Here is a 19,173-nt window from a genome sequence, read left to right as displayed (position 1 = left end):
GTCAAAGGGACGGCAGGAATGGAGGCAAGGGCCATGAGCAGCAGGCAGGCACCATGACTAGCTGCCAAATTTATTTACCAGGGGTGAACGGCGACGGCGTGAACTGGGTTCATGCCGTCGGGACTTCGGCCCATCCGGGCCACTGAATAGCGGGGGGTCCGGAGAATTGCCATACTTAGTACCTCGGGCGATTCTCCGGATGGCACGGCGCCAACCTCGATGAAGCCATTCTCGCCGTTTGGGAGAATGGCGGAACGGCGTCGGACCGGCGCGCGGGAAAAAATGGTGCGAACGGCGATTCTCCCATATGGCACGGCATGGGAGAATCCCGCCCCTGATGTCTGGAAGGACCCTGTGGCATAAACGTTCAGGGCGTCTGTCACCTTGATGGCCACCGGGAACGAGTGCCCTCTCCCGCGGTGCCAGGTGTGCCATCATCTGGCAGATGTGTCGCACTATCCCCCTGCTCAGCTGGAGTCTTTGACGGCATGCACGATCCGGAAGGTCCCCGAACGACTGGTGCTGCCGGTACACACGAGGCCTCAAGGGGCGCCTCCTTTGCACCTCCCCCTCCTCGGCCTGTTGGGTGGCCAGCCCTCCATCCTGAGCAGCTACCTCCTGTTCCTCGAGGGTAGGCACCGCTACTGCAGATTCCCCCTCCTCAAGCAATGCCAGCTCGTACAGCACAGTGCATCCCCCAGGGCAACAACGACTAGGAGGAATGCCACCGTTGTTGGTTGAATTCCAATATCCATTGTCTGCAGGGGATGAAAGGCCGACATGGTGCATGCCTCCCTGCACAACCAGGTCCACCGGGCTACACAGTGGCTCCGGTTGGCACTGCGGACCCTGCCCCCGCATATCCCCCACCCCCCCATCCCCGCAGCCTTGGCCCTGTCGGTGTCATGGCTACAGTCGGCTGACGTCCATACAGCCGGTGGCACTCTGCAGAACCACAGGCCAAGGTTGGTGGTCAGTGGGATGTGCAGCAAGATGGCTGCCTTGCGTGCCGCTGCACTGGCCGTCCATGCCTGGACATCACCCCACTCTGTGGGGGGTCAGTCCGGCCTCAGGGTCCCCTCCCTCACCCCAGCCAGTCCGGTCAGTGTCAGGACCTGCAGTCCACAGTTGCACCTCTCTGTGTGTTACCTTCTCTCTCTCCCTCATTAGCCACAGTGCCAGTTTCTCGATTTTTAAAAGCGCAAGTGAACCTTGCCATCAGAGCCTTATAGAGCCTCAGAAATACATCCCTAGTCTTGTATTCTAGCCCTCTTGACATGAATGCTAACATTGTATTTGCCGTCTTAACGCCCGACTGAACCTGCACATTAACCTTAAGAGAATCGTGAACAAGGTCTCCCACGTCCCTTTGTGCTTCTGATTTTCTAAGCATTTCACCATTTGGAAAGTAGTCTAAATTCCTCCTTCCAAAGTGCATAATCTCACACTTTTCCACACTGTATTTAATTTGCCACTTCATTGCCCACTCTCCTAGCTTGTCCAAATCCTGCTGCAGCCCCCTTGCTTCCTCAATACTACCTGTTCCTCAACAGATCTTTGTATCATCTGCAAACTTAGCAACAGTGCCTTCAGTTCCTTCTTCCAGATCATTAATGTATATTGTGAAAAGTTGTGGTCCCAGCACAGACCCCTGAGGCACACCACTAGTCACCGGCTGCCATCCTGAAAAAGACCCCTTTATCCCCACTCTATGCCTTCTGCCAGTCAGCCAGTCCTCTATCCATGCCAGGATCTTACCCTTAACACCATGGGCTTTTAAAAAACTGCCCCCGTAACGCCCCTCGCCACCCCCGGACCAGTCCCTCCAACCCATGGCGAAGCCCACCCTGCCAGCGGAACGGCTTCCCACCTCTCCCCCCTCGACTGTGGCGCCGCTGGACACAGTCCGCAGCCGCCACGCCAGTTTTCTGAAAAATGAGAGGACATGTGTCCCGCGCCGTCGGGAAGTCGGCCCATCGGGAGCGGAGTATTTGGGGAGGGCCTCAGGTGACATCCCGACGCCGTCCCAATGGCATGCGGCGTACGCCTCGAGTACAAAACCGGCACCGCCCCCGATTTCGGCGTTAAAATGGATTTCTCCGGCTGATTGCCGAAAGCGATTTTGACGTCAGCGATCGGAGAATCCCGCTCACTGTAGGTGCGGAGTGGAATGCATTGACGCCATTGTTGAGGCGACGGAGAATTGAGATTTGGCGTGAAACCTGGTGGATGCCACGATTTCAGCATCAGAACCGATTTTCTGCCCAATCGCATTTCCTGATTCCACATCGGCCAACGGAGAATCCCGCCCATGGTGTTTGTCACTGTAAATAATGCCTGACCCTTAGTGGAACCTATACTATATTTGATGCTGACGCTGAATGCAAAGTGGGACAATGTTCAAGGCCCCCACACTGCATGCACTACTTTGATAAGCATAAAATACTTTTAACCAAATTACACAAAAAAAATGGCAGGTCTCTTTTGGAAAAGAATTGCACTTTATACAACACTAACCTTTGCAGGATGAATCTTTCTTGAATAACTGATAGGATACGATGATGAGTAAGATAACACAGACGGTTGGGAATAAAGCCAACCAAATAATGTCAAGGACGCAATTCTGCTCTGAAAATGAAAACAAAAATATTAAAACATTAATAGAAGTTTGTGAGTGTTTAGATTTCATCACATGTTCGACTAAAGTTATGTTTATTTGTTTGTAAAGAATTCTTAGAATGAGTAAATGTAACAAGCTTCCACTGAACAATTAGACAAATTACTCATTTTCAAATAATACTAATAATAACAGGAATGCCTGGATTATTAACAAAGGCAAGTTATATAGGTAAAGGGGGGAAGGTTTCAATTTTAACTCCACAGCATTTATGTTTTATCCTTAAATATAAGCAAAATACTGCAGATGCTGGAAATCTGCAATATAAACCGGAATTTTAGCTCAGGATGAATACTCCTGCTCCTTATGGCCCATAGGCAATGCTGCTGTCTTAGCCTCCATGCAGCTGATGGACTTCAGGGTAACAGAGAGGCTGCCAACCTCATTCAAATATTTATATTGACAATAACCCCGAGGAGCAGGTTAACAGCTCAGTCCTTGGCCCACCACCCCTAACTCTAAGTAGGATCAGGTTTGAGATCAACAAAATTTTAACTTCTGACCTGACACCAACCAATCCATTTTTTGGGTGATTAAAATCCATCTCAACATTTCAGGTCGATGATCTTTCATCAGAACTCCCCACAGTTGCTGCCTCATCTGTTGAGTATTTACAACATCAGGGGCGTGATTTAATGAAACGTTTCTAAGTGTGGTAGCGAGTGGGAACTGCCACGAGCTTCCTGTCTCTCGACCCGGTGAGGCCGTCACCGGTATTAAATGTTAATTGGTCCACTTAACGAGTCCCCATAGGCTTCACGCTGCAAATGATGGTCCCGTCAGCTGATTCCCCGGGACTGCATCCACCAGCTCCCTGCCCAACAAGGGGGAGCAGCACATTAACCTATTCTGCAGATCAAACCCCACACAGCTCGCAGTCATGCCACGGTGCAGATCAACCCCATGATTCGAGGATGCCAACCAGGCCAGAGTGCAGATGGGATGCCCTATTCCTCTGAGGGGCTCAGAGGGTCGGCCACAGGGCAGCTAGTGTCGCCTGGGAGGAGATGGCAGGGGCCACCAGTTTGGGGATCTCACAGATGCGCTTGTGCGCTGTAGCTTGTGAAATGCCACACAAGTCCCGCTCGAGCCCTAGAAAGTCATGGGTGCCCACAGCAGCCATTCTGCCAGCTTCCCGTTTTTAAGAAGGTGTACTAATCGGCACCCCCGTGACCACTTGCTGGGGAGGAGGTTAAATCACGAGAGGCCATTAGATAGGGGGTCATTCCCATTAATGGTATGAAATATGGCTTTAAGGGCAGCACGGTGGCGCAGTGGGTTAGCCCTGCTGCCTCACGACGCTGAGGTCCCAGGTTCGTTCCCGGCTCTGGGACACTGTCAGTGTGGAGTTTGCACATTCTCCCCGTGTTTGCGTGGGTTTCGCCCCCACAACCCAAAGATGTGTAGGCTAGGTGGATTGGCCATGCTAAATTGCCCCTTAATTGGAAAAATGAATTGGGTACTCTAAATTTTTTTTTTTGAAATATGGCTTTAAGTGGTAAATATTGATTTCTCGCCCGGGCGGGATCCTGATTTTGCTAACGGGAGCGGGGCAGTTAGTTTGCAAACCGATTGGCGCCTGGCGCGGTTCTCCATTTTGGCCTCTCCCCGCAATCTAAAGTCCGCGTTGTACTCTCATTCAAGTGAGACACGGCCATTAAATGGTGCCACTTCTCTTTTCAAATAAATTCTATTTAATAGGGGCCACTAAGCAGCTCTTGAGAAAATCCTACAAAATTGTGTGGCAGTGAAATAACAGGGAGTTAAACTGGAAAATAAATCTGGTTGAGGACGTTTTCTGACAGTGACAAGGTTGCTGAATTTTGAATTAATGATTTTTGGCACTGTCTCTGGACCATAAACTATTAGTTATGCAACATGACCTATTTGGAGCATAAATAAATAATATATTTTATTATAGCCTAAAGCTATACATTTATCACCCAAACTGATTACAAAAATGTCACTTCATTTTGTCTTTCGGTTTGAACTTTAAATTCTTATTGCAAATTGCTCAGTTACAAGTGCACGATACTTTGTGAAACCGTCCAATTTCAGAATTTTAATATCATGCAAGTAGCTTAGCAGCAACTTTACTTATTTACTTTTTCACAAACCCTCTGTAAATTTTCCCCTTGATAACCAGAGCATTCCTGGTGTATTACAGGGTTGCCAGCTTCCAGCATGGAGAAAGGGTTTAATCTGAGAAAGACAATGAAAGAAACCAAATAACAGCATGCCAAATACTTTACGCTTGCAATTTTCATGTGTCCAATGCACTGTCAAATTTCTACTTGCTCAAATTAATGTCTGGAGTAATTTTCTCATGCTATTTACATTTCTATGTACCACAAGGTCACTCTCAGATGCCTTGCACAATGATGGGCATCTTCAAAAAAGATAGATACTGGGAGGGCAGGAGTTGGGATAGCAAATAGATCCCAAAGGGCATGTTTTGAAGGATCTAGTCCTGACTAAAAGGCTGACATGTGACTCCAGACACACATAGCGATGCGGTTGACTCTTAACTGCCCCTGACTGAAATGGCCTAGTAAGCCACTCAGTTCAAGGGCAGTTAGGGATAGGCAACAAATGCTGGCCCAGCCAGTGTCGCCCACATCATAAGAACAGGTTTTTCAAAATGTAACCTGCTTGTTAACTTGATTCATAAATCAAATCACCTGAAGAAGGAGCCGTGCTCCGAAAGCTCGTGTTTGAAACAAACCTGTTGGACTTTAACCTGGTGTTGTAAGACTTCTTACTGTGATTCATAAATAGCATTAAAACTGCATTGGGGTTGCTTGGTTGAAATGTTTATAGTGAAGGTGTAAGGCATGGGTTTAAGTTTTTCCTTGTGTTTAAGAACTGTTTAACTTCTCATTGTAAAGCTATTGGGCAGGATTCTCCATTGGCCGCCCCAAAATCGAGAAACGAGGTTGGGCAGAGAATCGGTTGTGACGCCGAAATCGTGGCGGGCACCGGTTTCATACCAAATGGCAATTCTCCGATGCCTCAACAGCAGCGCCAATGCATTCCAGTCCACACATACATTTAACATCTTTGGCATATCTATCGAAGTCCTGGCCCAGTTTCTCCGGGGCCTCCGCAATTCTCCGCCTCTACCGGGGCAATTTCCCTTGGCAAGGTTCACTATTTTTTATTTTTTTTAATTATAAATTTAGAGTACCCAATTATTTTTTCCAATTAAGGGGCAATTTAGAATGGCCAATCTACCTATCCTGCACACCTTTGGGTTGTGGGGGTGAAACCCACGCAGACACGGGGAGAATGTGCAAACTCCACACGGACAGTGACCTCGGGCCGGGATTCGAACCCGGGTCCTCAGCGCCGTAGGCAGCAATGCTAACCACTGTGCCACCGTGCTGCCCCAGCAAGGTTCACTAATGCTTTTAAAAGTCATGAAACAGGCACCGTGGCTGCTGAGGAAGAGAGAGGGGGTACGGAAAGTGTCCAATATCACCATAGTTTGCTGACAGTCATGCCGCTGGCCGAGGGGCTTTTGCCAGGGCTGGAGGGGGGTAGTAGCGGGGGGTCGTCAAGAGGTGGGCTATGGGGTCAGGGTGGAGGGGCACGGAACACCATTGCCATTGCCATGCAGCTGCGCCTGCCGCTGACTGCCCACTGTGAACCTAGGGCCACAGTGTCAGTGTCCCCTCAGGCCACTCCCCTAGCTCCCATCTGGACCCAGCTGACCCATCAGCTGTATGGGCATGTTCCAGCACAACCAGTGCCATCTTGTTGGTTGGGATGTGTGTGTGGGGAGTGTAATGTGTATGTGTGGCTGCAGCTTGTCAGCCTCCCGAGTGTCAATCATGGACCCAGCGAATTCCACACCGTTTCTCATTGTAATCAATTGTGTTTTATATGTCACCGGTGCTAGCCCCTCAGTGATCGCTGAATAGGTCTAGGTGCAGCACCAGTTTTGCTGTTGTGGAAGTCCGCGAATCCGGCTCCGGCGTCAACTCAGTCTCAGGAACGGAGAATTCTGCAGTGTTTCTTTGATGTTAACGTGGTTAATTCTGTGTTTAAAGTTCGTTTTAACATGAAAGATACCTGTTGACCAGAGTCATTACTCCTGGGGTGAAGTATCCTCCCTGTTTTACACATTTAAAAAAAGTTTACGGGGTTCTTGTCCAGAACCTAACAAATGTTGGGGTCTGGTCTGGGATCTTAACAAAAGCAAATGGTGACTGTAGGGCAACTTGGGCGGAATTCTCCCCCCCCACCACGCCGGGTGGGAGAATCGCCGGGGCGCCAAGTGAGTCCCGCCACGCCGTCCTGGCACCCACACACGATTCTCCCAACCCCCCCAAACCGGCGCAGCAAGATTCATGGCTGGCCGCTGGGAGAATCGGCGCTCGCCGTTTGTAATGGACGAGCGGCGATTCTCCGGCCGAGCGGCCTGCCCAACACGACAGGTTCCCGCCGGCGCCGTCCACATCTGGTCGCTGCCGGCGGGAACAGCGCGGGAACGCTGGGGGGTTGGCCTATGGGGGGGGAGGGGGGTTCTTGCACCGGGGGTGGCCTCAAAAGGGGTCTGGCCCGTGATCGGTGCCCACCAATCGGTGGGCCGGCCTCTCTGAAGGAGGACATCCTTTCCTCCGCCGCCCCGCAAGATCCATCCGACATCTTCTTGCGGGGCGGCCGCGGGGAGGACGGCAACCGCGCATGCGAGGGTTGGCGCTGGACAACCTGCGCATTCGCGGGTGACGTCATTTACGCGGCGCCGCCAAGGCCCAGCCTGTGTAAATGACGCAGCGCCGCTCCTAGCCACCCGGGGGCGTGAGAATAGGGGGCTGGGAGCGGCCTCCGACGCTGAAGTGAACACTCCGGTTTTCACTCCGGCGTCGGGACTTAGTCTCCCGATGGGAGATTTGCGCCCCAAGACTATCCACTGACGATATGGCTGAGGACTCCAGTGTGTAACACATGAAATGAAAATCGTTTATTGTCACAAGTAAGCTTCAAATGAAGTTACTGTGAAAAGCCCCTAGTCACCACATTCCGGCGCCTGTTCGGGGAGGCTGGTACGGGAATTGAACCATGCTGCTGGCCAGCCTTGGTCTGCTTTAAAAGCCAGCTCGTTAGCCCTGTGCTAAAGGCACACACAGGCAGGAAGCATTCAATGAGATCCAGGCTGCTGCACAAAATGCGGTAGAGCAGACCATCGGACCTTTGGAAGAACTGCAAAGCAAAAATATAGAAAATTTACAGCAAGATAGATTCGGCCCTTTGAGTCTGTGTCAGTCGATAAAAGAGCTATCACATCTAATCCCACTTTCCAGCTCTTGACCTATAGCCCTGGATGATATGGCACTTCAAGTGCATGTCCATGCATGCTTTAAATGTGCGAGGGCATATTGCAAAAAAAAATTTGACACAATATATACAGTCCAAACCAAATTTATCAATCAAAGCCTGCCACATTGCATACAAAGGTACATTAATCACCCGGTCAAAAGTAAAAACCCATAGGACGAAACACCATGGGAGAAAGAGTTAGAAGGATCTCACCTAGTGTGAGAAAGGAGTAGCCGCAGGAGGAACCCCGCAGGAGTGGTGTGTGTGTGTGTGTGTGTGAAAGGCAGAGATGGCCGGATCAGATAAACCAGGCAGCAAGAACAAGGTAGAGCAAGATAGATGGGGGCCCGAGGGATCGATCGTGCAGATGATTGTAACCCACAATAGTAATTTAATTACAAAGATGAGGATGAAAGGATACAACCCAGATGCACCCGCAGCTGAGCAAAAGGCTTGGTGGTCGGGTCAGACCAAAAACAAATTGTGGTCCAAAGTCACAAAATAGGTCGCTCTAAATAAATTCATTTAGAAACATGAGGAATAACCAGCAAGGGAGGCAAAGAGACAGAAAGAGACAGAGAGTCAGAGAGACAGGCAGAGAGAGAGTCAGAGAGACCAAGACAACGGAGATATAGATTGGGAGATATGTCTTATGAGTTTAAAAAAAAGAGGGGAGCTAAATTAACAACTCAGACATAGTTGGAATCATCTTCTGACTGCATATGTGAAATAAATTGGGAAATTATTGGTTTTAAGGAATATAAGGTTAAGGAGCAGGATAAGCTGTAAAGCAATTGTTCAAGTGCGAGCGTGGTGATTCTGGGGCAGTGGAAAAGCCCCTGTGGCTTCAGAAAAGTTCAAAATTACTTCATATTTTTGGGAGAGAATTTACCTTTTCTTTGAGTTTTATTTACAGTTTTGAAGAAAGAAAAATGGAGACCACCGTCCTTTACATTGTGTTTTCTTTGCAAATTCAAACTTTTATTGTCCAGTTGGTTGAGATGAATGAAAGTATAATGCTTTGAATTACTTTCGTTTGAGTGGAGATCTCGGTGGATGAATGAGTGTGTGTGTTTAATAAGAATTTGTGAACTTCCTCTGGTTTTCCTAGTTTTTTAAAATGTTGTGTTTTGCACAACAAAGTTGCACATCAATTAGGAGGTATACACGGTGTGATAGTCACCACTGTTGTATTATATTGTATATACTGCACTGCATACGAGGATATTACGGTAAGACCCCTGTACTACAGGTACGGGGGTAGATCCTTGCCTGCTGGCTCCGCCCAGTAGGCGGAGTATAAATATGTGTGCTCTCCGAACTGCAGCCATTTCGGCATAAAGTAATGTAATAAAGCCTAGATTACTCTCTACTCTCGTCTTCTCGTAATTGATAGTGCATCACACGGCAGTAAAGTGAGATTTAAAACGGGGTAAGTATTTGAAAGTTCTTTAGAAAATCAGTAATAATGATTAACATTGTGGAAGCTATTTAGAACACAATTCTCAGAAAGTAAACAAAAAGCTAAATCAAAATGTATTTAATTTGGGATTTGTAAATGATTAGTTTGAACTCGGCATAGTCTTGGCTGCTCTTAAAAAAAAAGGAGAGAACAAAGGAATCTAAATTGAAATGCGAAGACTAGGTATTCTGTGTGGACTGAGCCCATGTGCTCCTTTGTTAGAGGCAGCTATGATGTACCTATATTTAAAAACTTTATTCTGTGTGTTCCAAATTTGCAGAGATTTCAGTATTTTCTCTGTAAACTCACTAGACATCATATTTACTGATCGGGGATTTTCATATAGCAAAGACTGTGGATTTTTAACTTTATTTTAAGATTACACAGGGGGAAAGGAAGATCCCAATAGAAAGAAAGAATGCCATTTTAGGGATGCCCAAACCCCAGACTGTAAGAGGGGTTAGGCAATGCTGGGGACTATTCGATTACTGTAGCGCCTTTGTGCACTCAGAGCTTGAGGGGATGCTGCAAGCACTGACCCAAGGGGGCAGGCAGTCCCGAGAGCAAGTAGAATGGGGACCGTAGCAGGATACCGCTTTCAAGAAAAAATTAATTGAAACTGATGTGACCATCAGTTCACTCAAGGACACGAGTAGAAGTAAACTGTGGCTTGAATCAAATTACAACTGAGCCTGCGTGCGACTAGCTGAACTGAAGGCAGGCTCGCAAGACTGCAGCACTTTATACTTCCGGTTGTGGGAGGAGCCATGGGTGGAGCCAAGGGAGGAGCCAAGGGCAGAGCCCTGTACATGCTCCTCATTTCCCCCTGTGGGAAGAGCCGCGCAACGGCTCACAGATGGGGCCCACAGGGACACAGTGATACACAGTGTGGATTTATATTATACATTCACCACATTCACCCCCTGTTAAAAAATCAAGTCCGGCGGGGGTGACGGGTCTATAAGTCGAGCCGGTCCGGTGCTCAAATCGTTCGCTGGGACCGGCAGAGCACCGGAGTTGCAGCCGCTTCGGATGGCTGTGTGCTGATGCCCGGTGTGAATCCGAGGGTGGACTCCGGGGGTGGCTCTTCCAGAGCTTCATTCCTGACCAGTGTGACAGGTGAAAGGGGGCGCAGGAAACCTGTAGACACAGGGGCGCAGGGCGTGGGGGGTCGGGTGGGGTGTGGTGTGAGGGGTACCTCGGCGGTAGTGGTAGCAGTAGTGGTAGATCCTGCAGGTGCCAGGTCCCGGTGGGAAACGGTGTCCTGTCGGCCGTCAGGGTGCTCGATAAATGCGTAATGGGGGTTTGAATGCAGGGGTAGGACCCTCTCTACCAGCGGGTCTGTTTTATGTGTCCAGATATGCTTCCGAAGGAGAACCGGGCCCGGTGTCCTCAACCAGGATGGAAGCGAGGCCCCCGTGGTAGTGCCCCTAGGGAAAACAAATAATCGCTCGTGAGGAGTCTGATTAGTGGCTGTACACAGGAGGGACCTAATTGCATGGAGCGCGTCGGGGAGGACCTCCTGCCAGTGGGTCCTGGACCGTAGGGTCAGTAGGACGGTCTTCCAGACCGTCGCGTTCTCCCTCTCCACCTGCCCGTTCCCCCTGGGGTTGTGGCTGGTAGTCCTGCTCGAGGTGATACCCTTTTCGAGCAGGTACTGACGCAGCTCATCGCTTATGAAGGATGAACCCCTGTCGCTGTGGACATAGTTAGGGAAACCGAACAGGGTGAAGTCACTGTGCAGGGCTCTGTTGACTGTATGGGAGGTCATATCGGGGCACGGAATGGCAAACGGGAAGCGAGAGAATTCATCTATGATGTTAAGGAAGTACACATTACGGTTGGTCGAGGGAAGGGGCCCTTTGAAATCGATACTCGGTCGTTCAAAGGGCCGGGATGCCTTTACCAGGTGGGCTTTGTCTGGTCTATAGAAGTGCGGTCTACACTCCGCGCAGATCGGGCAATTCCTGGTGACAGTTTTAACCTCCTCAGTGGAGAAAGGCAGATTGCGGGCCTTGATGTAGTGGGCGAGCCGGGTGACCCCCTGGTGGCAGAGGTCATTGTGGATAGACTGTAATCGGTCATCTTGTGCGCTGGCGCGTTTGCCGCGGGACAGAGCATCTGGGGGCTCGTTGAGCTTCCCCAGACGGTATACAATATCATAATTATAGGTGGAGAGTTCAATCCTCCACCTCAAGATTTTGTCATTTTTAATTTTGCCCCGCTGCGTGTTATCGAACATAAAGGGAACCAATCTCTGGTCGGTGATGAGGGTAAACTTCCTACCAGCAAGGTAGTGCCTCCAGTGCCGTACGGCTTCCACAATGGCTTGAGCTTCCTTTTCGACTGAGGAGTGTCGGAGTTCCAAAGCGGAGAGGGTTCGGGAGAAGAAGGCTACTGGTCTCCCTGCCTGGTTCAGAGTGGCAGCGAGAGCGACCTCTGAGGCATCGCTCTCTACTTGAAAGGGAACGGATTCATCCATCGCCCGCATGGCGGCTTTGGCAATGTCCTCCTTGATGCAGTTGAAGGCCTGGCGGGCCTCGGCTGACACTGGGAAGAGTGTAGTCTTAAATAGTGGGTGGGCTTTGTCCGCATACTGGGAGACCCACTGGGTGTAATAGGAGAAAAATCAAAGGCACCTCTTGAGGGCCCTGGAACAGTGAGGGAGAAGGAGTTGTATATGGTCAGGGTCAGGCCCGAGGACCCCGTTTTCCACAACGTAGCCGAGGATGGCTAGTCTGGTTGTGCGGAAAACGCATTTCTCCTTATTGTATTTGAGGTTGAGTTTTTGGGCGGTTTGGAGAAATCGGTGGAGGTTGGCGTTGTGGCACTGCTGGTCGTGGCCGCAGATGGTGACGTTATCCAAGTACGGAAACGTGGCCCGCAGCCCGTACTGGTCCACCATTCGGTCCATTGCTCGTTGGAACACCGAGACCCCATTCGTGACGCCAAAGGGGACCCGGAGGAAATGGAAGAGGCGGCCGTCTGCCTCGAACGCCGTGTAGTGGCGGTCCTCCGGGTGGATTGGGAGCTGGTGGTATGCAGACTTCAGATCCACCGTAGGCGATCTGATTGACCATGTCTGCAATCCGGGGAGGGGGTACGCATCGAGGTGCATGAACCGGTTAATGGTCTGGCTGTAATCAACCACCATCCGGACTTTTTCCCCGGTCTTGACGACCACCACCTGAGCTCTCCAGGGGCTGTTACTGGCCTCTATGACTCCCTCACGTAAGAGCCGCTGGACTTCGGCTCTAATAAATACCCTGTCCTGCAGGCTATACCTCCTGCTGTGAGTGGCCACTGGTTTGCAGTTAGCGGTGAGGTTAGCGAAGAGTGGAGGGGGGTCGATTTTTAGAGTTGCTAAACTGCATATAGTGAGAGGGGGAAAGGGTCCGCTGAAGCTGAGTGTTAGGCTCCTGAGGTTACACTGGAAATCGATCCCGAGTAGGAGAGGGGCGCAGAGGTCTGGGAGTACATACAATTGGAAGTTGGAGTAGTTGGCGCCCTGTATCGTTAGTGTTGCAATAGTGCGCCCTTGTATCTGGACAGAGTGCGACCCCGAGGCGAGGGAGATAGTTTGCTGTGCTGGAAATATCGGGAGCGAGCAGCTTACCAAGTCTGGGTGAACGAAGCTCTCGGTGCTCCCGGAGTCGAAGAGGCTTCTTGTATCCGTTGACTTGAACGGACATCATTGAGCTTCTGAGGTGCTTTGGCCGCAACTGGTCCAAAGTGACTGCGTTGAGCTGCGGGTAGTTGGTGGCTTGGTCAGCGGTCCTGGAACGGCCCCGTGATGACTGTCCGCGGAGGTCGTAGTCGTCGATTTGCATATCGGGTGATGGCCAAGATGGCGGCCCCCGTTGATCGCACGTGGCGGGCTGCGAGGAAGATGGCGTCCAAGATGGCTACCCCGTTGATCGCACGTGGCGGGCGGCGAGGACGATGGCATCCAAGATGGCGGCCCCCATGAATCGCACATGGCTAGCTGCGTGGGGGAGGATTGCCAAGATGGCGGCCCCCATGAGTCGCACATGTAGTGCGGAGGCGGCGTCAGCAGACACGCTGCCACATTGCGGGGTCTGCGGGCCTGTGAGTTGGAGGGGCGATTGTTCTGGGTAGCGTTCGAATTTGAGGTTTTGGTTTTCACCAGGCATATCTTCGCAAAGTGTCCTTTCCGCCCGCAGCTGCTGCAGGTCATGCTGCGGGCCAGGCAGTGCTGCCGTGGGTGTTGGGGCTGGCCGCAAAAGTGGAACGATAACCCTCCGTGGTGGGCGGGTGGCCGCGCGGCGCAGGCCTGGGGTAGTCTCTGGTCGGGGGTCCACGATGGGGACGCGTGGTCGGCTGGGAACGAGTTTAAGCTTTGAAAAGCGACCTCTAACGAAGTTGCTAGTGTTACTGTGTCCTCCAGGTTCTGGTGCACATAATTGGACCGGACCCCTGCAACATACACATCTCAGACGGCGAGTTCCATGTGTTGGGAGGCTGTCACAGCCTGGAAGTTACATTTCCGTGCTAGAGCTTTTAGGTCGCGCAGGTAGTCTTCTAGCAACTCTGCAGGGCACTGGCGGCGGGTAGTAAAAATGTGCCGCGCGTAAACTTCATTTACTAGCCGCACGTACAGGCGGTCGAGTATCGCGAGGGCCTCGGTGTACGGGTCGGTACTATCAAGTTGAGTTGAAATGCGATGGCTCACCCGTGCGAGTAGAAGACTGAGTTTCTGTTCTTCAGTAACAGCGGAGGTAGTCGACGCAGCCAGATAGGCCTTGAAGCACCGAAGCCAATGCAGAAATATTTCCTTCGCTTCTGCGGCCTATGGCTCGAGTTCCAGTCGATCAGGTTTGAGGGCTGATTCAATGGTAGTTTTTTAAGTCGGTTAAATTGATGCGACCATCAATTCACTCAAGGACACGAATAGAAGTAAACTGGCTTTAATCGACTTACAACTGAGCCTGCCTCTGACCAGAAGAAGTGAGGGCAGGCTCACAAGACCGCAGCACTTTATACTTCCGGTAGTGGGAGGAGCCATGGGCGGAGCCTTGGGCGGAGCCAAGGGTGGAGCCCTGTACATTCTCCTCATCTCCCCCTGTGGGCAGAGCCGCGCAATGGCTCACAGATGGAGCCCACAGGGACACAGTGATACACAGCGTGAATTTATATTATACATTCACCACAGAAACATGCCCTCACATTATATTGGGATAGTGGAGAGGGGCATTGTGGCAGTAAGGGGCCAGAAACATGGGGACCGAATGTGACCAGTATTAGGAGGTAGTAAACCAGTATGTTCAACAAAAAAAAATCGTCTTATTATAAACACAAAAAGAAGTTCTACTTGAGGAGCAGTCAGAGCTCTGTGCAGAGAATTACTTTGAAACTAACGTGGTGGAATTGACACGCCGCAGCTCCACCGGGGTCCTAGTGCCCGAAGACTCACAAGATAGTCACTCACAGGAAAAATTATGTTTAAATATTCTAGATGAAGTAAATAAGAACTGTATTCAGAGGGGAAAAAAATCTGGTGTAAAGAAAGACCATTCGGTAGCTTCACAGTGGATAAAACAAACCTTAGTAAAAGCCTTAGCATGGGATAGCGCCCACCAAGGTAGATAACAAGATTAATCAAATGTGAAGGTGCTAGTGGTGGAAGAGGTTTAAAAGAGATAGCCAGAATCAAGCAGCATATAGTCTGTGCCCAATGCGAGCCAGGGAACGCTGATGTTTGCAATGCAAGGGAAAAGGGTATTTAAGTTTATCAGACTCCTGGCTAACAACTGCATAGCCTCACATGGGAGGTAATGGACATGCAGAGAATTAAAGATTGGGAAAAAGAAAGGGATTGCATCCGCAGCCAGACCCCAAAGGCAGGGGACAGAGTCATGATTAAAGTGCTTCCAGAAAGGGCAGGCTTGCAACCCAGATGGGAGGACCGCATGGAGTGATTGTCGCAGGGGATTCATGTGCCTTAATTGAAAGGAAAGGCTCCCCAAGGTGGAACCAGTATACCCAGTTTAAGTTGTATAAAGAATTTAAAGAGATCTAACTTTCCCCCAGGAATCCATAGACGATTATACCTACAGGACCGCCCCAGAATCAAAGTTATACAGGTGCAGCAAACACAGTATCCTAGGGTACGTAGGCGGGTTGTTTGGCAGCGCAAATTCTGTTATGAATTCAGCACAGTTAGCGGAGGCCAACAGTTGTACCTCCTGGGTAGCAGCCAAAGTAGGAAAGGGGCTGCAGTACGGAGCTTATGGAACTGAATATGCACTGACTGCCAGAAACCTACAAGGAGAAGGGCTAGTGCGAGTCTTAGATATGCTATCATCAGGAATAATTAACACCACAGAAGAGCAAGCGAAAGGCAGGGCTTGCGATACATTGACAAGGGATGCAATTGATGGTATCAAAGCTGACATCACAGACTTACGATGTGGAACCATCCCGCGGCATCAGTTCGCCTCCTTACACAGGCTAAATCTCTTAAATTTACATAGGGACAGGACTGAGCTTGTGGGCGCCAGGCCAGGCGACGAACCAATTAAGGGAGGGATGAGATTCATAATGGCGGTCCCTCAGGAAAGTCAAACAAAGGACACCTTTGAGGACAGTTACAGGTTTGAATCCCTGGGGACAGTACAGGAGGGTTGGGTCTATCGAACTGGATCCAGGGGGTACATTGCACACAGTGAAGGTTTGGCATACATGAGCACTGCGGAGTGCTATTCAGAATCAATACATTATATTGTGTGTGCATGTAAAACCCTCGAGCCCCTGTCTAATACCAGCAAAGTCAACATACTGCCTTTACGGGAAACCTTCAAAGCTATACATGTGGGGCCGACACAGTGGTGCATCACAACGCCGGAGACGGAGATCATTTCAGGAGGTTTACTCTGTGGTAGCAGCCATAGCTTCTGTTTGCAAGTCACAGACTCAATGACAGTGGGAGAAGTTTACATAGATTACATAGAATTTACAGTGCAGAAGGAGGCCATTCGGCCCATCGAGCCTGCACCGGCTCTTGGAAAGAGCACCCTACCCAAGATCAACACCTCCACCCTATCCCCATAACACAGTAACCCCACCCAACACTAAGGGCAATTTTGGACACCAAGGGCAATTTATCATGGCCAATCCACCTAACCTGCACATCTTTGTGACTGTGGGGGGAAACCGGAGCACCCGGAGGAAACCCACGCACACACGGGGAGGATGTGCAGACTCCGCACAGACAGTGACCCAAGCCGGAATCGAACCTGGGACCCTGGAGCTGTGAAGCGATTGTGCTATCCACAATGCTACCGTGCTTCCCAAAGTTCACCTGCCAGAGAACACATCTGGGTATTTATTCGGAGCCTGGTGGGACGATTCCCTGTACATTGCCAAGACACTGGGCAGTATAATTCGTGAGGCAATGAAACGCGCCACAGAATTAGCCCAGGATTATACCAGGCAGTCTGCAGAACAAACTAGCAAGGGGAGAATTCAGGTGAACTTAGCGCTCCAGACCACCATCAAGATAGGCCTCTCAGGGGCACACCACTGGTGGGGCATATTCGGAGGAGGTCGTTCAGCAGGCGTATTGGAGACAGTGAGGTTAGGGATAACCCTTGGGGACATGTGCTGTACTGATATGGGCAACAGTTATGTGCTGCAAGCAAAGAAAGGCTGGAGAAAGGCCAATTTCCCCTCAGTACATCCCAATGGCATTTGTCCAAGATGGGGGAGGGGAGGAGAAAGGAGTAGCTGGAATTTACAGCCATGTTTAGGACACGTTCCGTGGAACCGGAGGGCTGGCCACACGATGGGATCAGGTGCGGTCGGTGTCTTCAATAAATAAGTAAAACGGTAGGAAGTCACCCATGCGATAATCCACAAGATAACTGTACAATATGTTTTCAACCAAAGGAAGCACAAAGAGAGAGGGAGTGTTTATACAGCTTTCTTGGGTATGTATGTTACCAAGAGCCATCAAGGGGGAGTGTTGGAGGAAGAAAGTGCTATATGTGTCAGGATTGGTATAATAAAGATGTCTCAAAGTATTGTAAAGCACAGGTCAAGGGCAAACCAGCAGGCAAGGGGTAAAACATATACCAAGGGAAAACCAGCAAGCAAGGGGTTAAAGTCACCCACATTGGAAATGATATAATCATCTCCCAGAGCCCAGGAGGCCCTAGTAAGTCTGAGGGATCCATTGTCCAACACATTCGCACCTCTTCTAGAAGTTAAATATGTTAAGCACAAACCCATGAGATTGTAAGGAAACATTGTATTCTTTAATCGTTTTCCCATTACGGGGACCAGAAAATATGCATACTGATCACTTTGTATTGTTCCGAATGATTCAGTGACGTCAATACCTGCTTGTGACTCCGAAGAACTTTAAATATATATGCATGTAATTTTGACTGATCAGAGATGACTTTTGCGAGCAGCAGGGTGGTCGTGGGGTCTGTCTCTCCTGCGTGCACAGTTTTCCGAATTAAACAAAGTTTTACCAACACCACGCGGTCGGGAACAGACTTTGAGGTTTTTCTTCCCTCCAATACTTTTCTCCCCATGTACTTAATGATCCGTTGAGCTGCTCGCAGAAAAATACTTTTCACTGTACCTCGGTACACGTGACAATAAACAAATCCAATCTAATACTCTGGAATGTGAACGAATCATAGCAAGTAGTATAAATGAATTTATAGTTTCATTTGTTAACAAAGCTTTCTGTTCTTTGTTCAACACTACACATCCAAGCCATCCAGGTAAAGCGAAGCAGAGAACAACACATGATACCAGAGGTGAACCTAGAGTAGATTAATAAGATTTAGAGAGAAAGAATCTCCGCTCGAAGAAAGAAAAAAGAAACGTGCAAAAAGAAATACCCAGCCGAAGCTTCATGGAGGGTCTACAGACTCCAAAGTCATTCAGGATATTGGGTAAAGTAGATGTGAACTGGATAATTTTCAAACAAGAGTTTGAACAGTACCTCTCAGCCTTCAACCTTGAAGCGGTCAATGAAAGGCGAAAAATTGCACTGTTACTAAATTTATGAAGTTGAAAAAAATAAGTTTGATGTGGTCATTGAAAAATTTGATAAATATTGTGAGCTTGAAAGAAATGAAAAGCTGCGTATATGACTCAAAAGCAACAAAAAATAATGCTAGAAGATCCTGGTAATATATCCCGTGCAAGCAAAGAATCTAAAAATAGAATGGGCAGCACGGTAGCATGGTGGTTAGCATAAATGCTTCACAGCTCCAGGGTCCCAGGTTCGATTCCCGGCTGGGTTACTGTCTGTGCGGAGTCTGCACGTCCTCCCTGTGTGTGCGTGGGTTTCCTCCGGGTGCTCCGGTTTCCTCCCACAGTCCAAAGATGTGCGGGTTAGGTGGATTGGCCATGCTAAATTGCCCGTAGTGTCCTAAAAAGTAAGGTTAAGGGGGGGGGGCGTTGTTGGGTTACGGGTATAGGGTGGATATGTGGGTTTGAGCAGGGTGATCATTGCTCGGCACAACATTAAGGGCCTGTTCTGTGCTGTACTGTTCTATGTTCTATGTTCTAAGTGCCGAAATGTTGAATCGGCAAAGTAAAATATTTTTGCCTCCGTTGAACTGTGGCGCAGCTAGAAATTCGGCACGTGGAAAAGAAGACCAGTCTGCGCAAGCACACCTGACAAAAAGTCGGGCTTTGAAAGTCGGGCATTTCGGACTGGCACAGTTAA

General features: G+C 49.7%; 1 protein-coding gene across 1 annotated transcript in view; it reads right to left on the bottom strand.

Moving 5' to 3' along the window:
• Positions 1–19,173, bottom strand: part of LOC119962984 — a 104,064-nt gene that overhangs the window by 34,019 nt on the left and 50,872 nt on the right. The window contains exon 5 of the mRNA XM_038791407.1: positions 2,518–2,628. Within this exon, the coding sequence (XP_038647335.1) occupies positions 2,518–2,628 (111 nt within the window). The remainder of the gene's footprint in view (positions 1–2,517; positions 2,629–19,173) is intronic.

Source organism: Scyliorhinus canicula, chromosome 3 (genome assembly GCF_902713615.1).
Source record: "Scyliorhinus canicula chromosome 3, sScyCan1.1, whole genome shotgun sequence".
Classification (NCBI taxonomy): Eukaryota; Metazoa; Chordata; class Chondrichthyes; order Carcharhiniformes; family Scyliorhinidae; genus Scyliorhinus; species Scyliorhinus canicula.
Note: the sequence above shows the minus strand (reverse complement) of the source record. Positions and strands in the feature narration are given on the sequence as shown.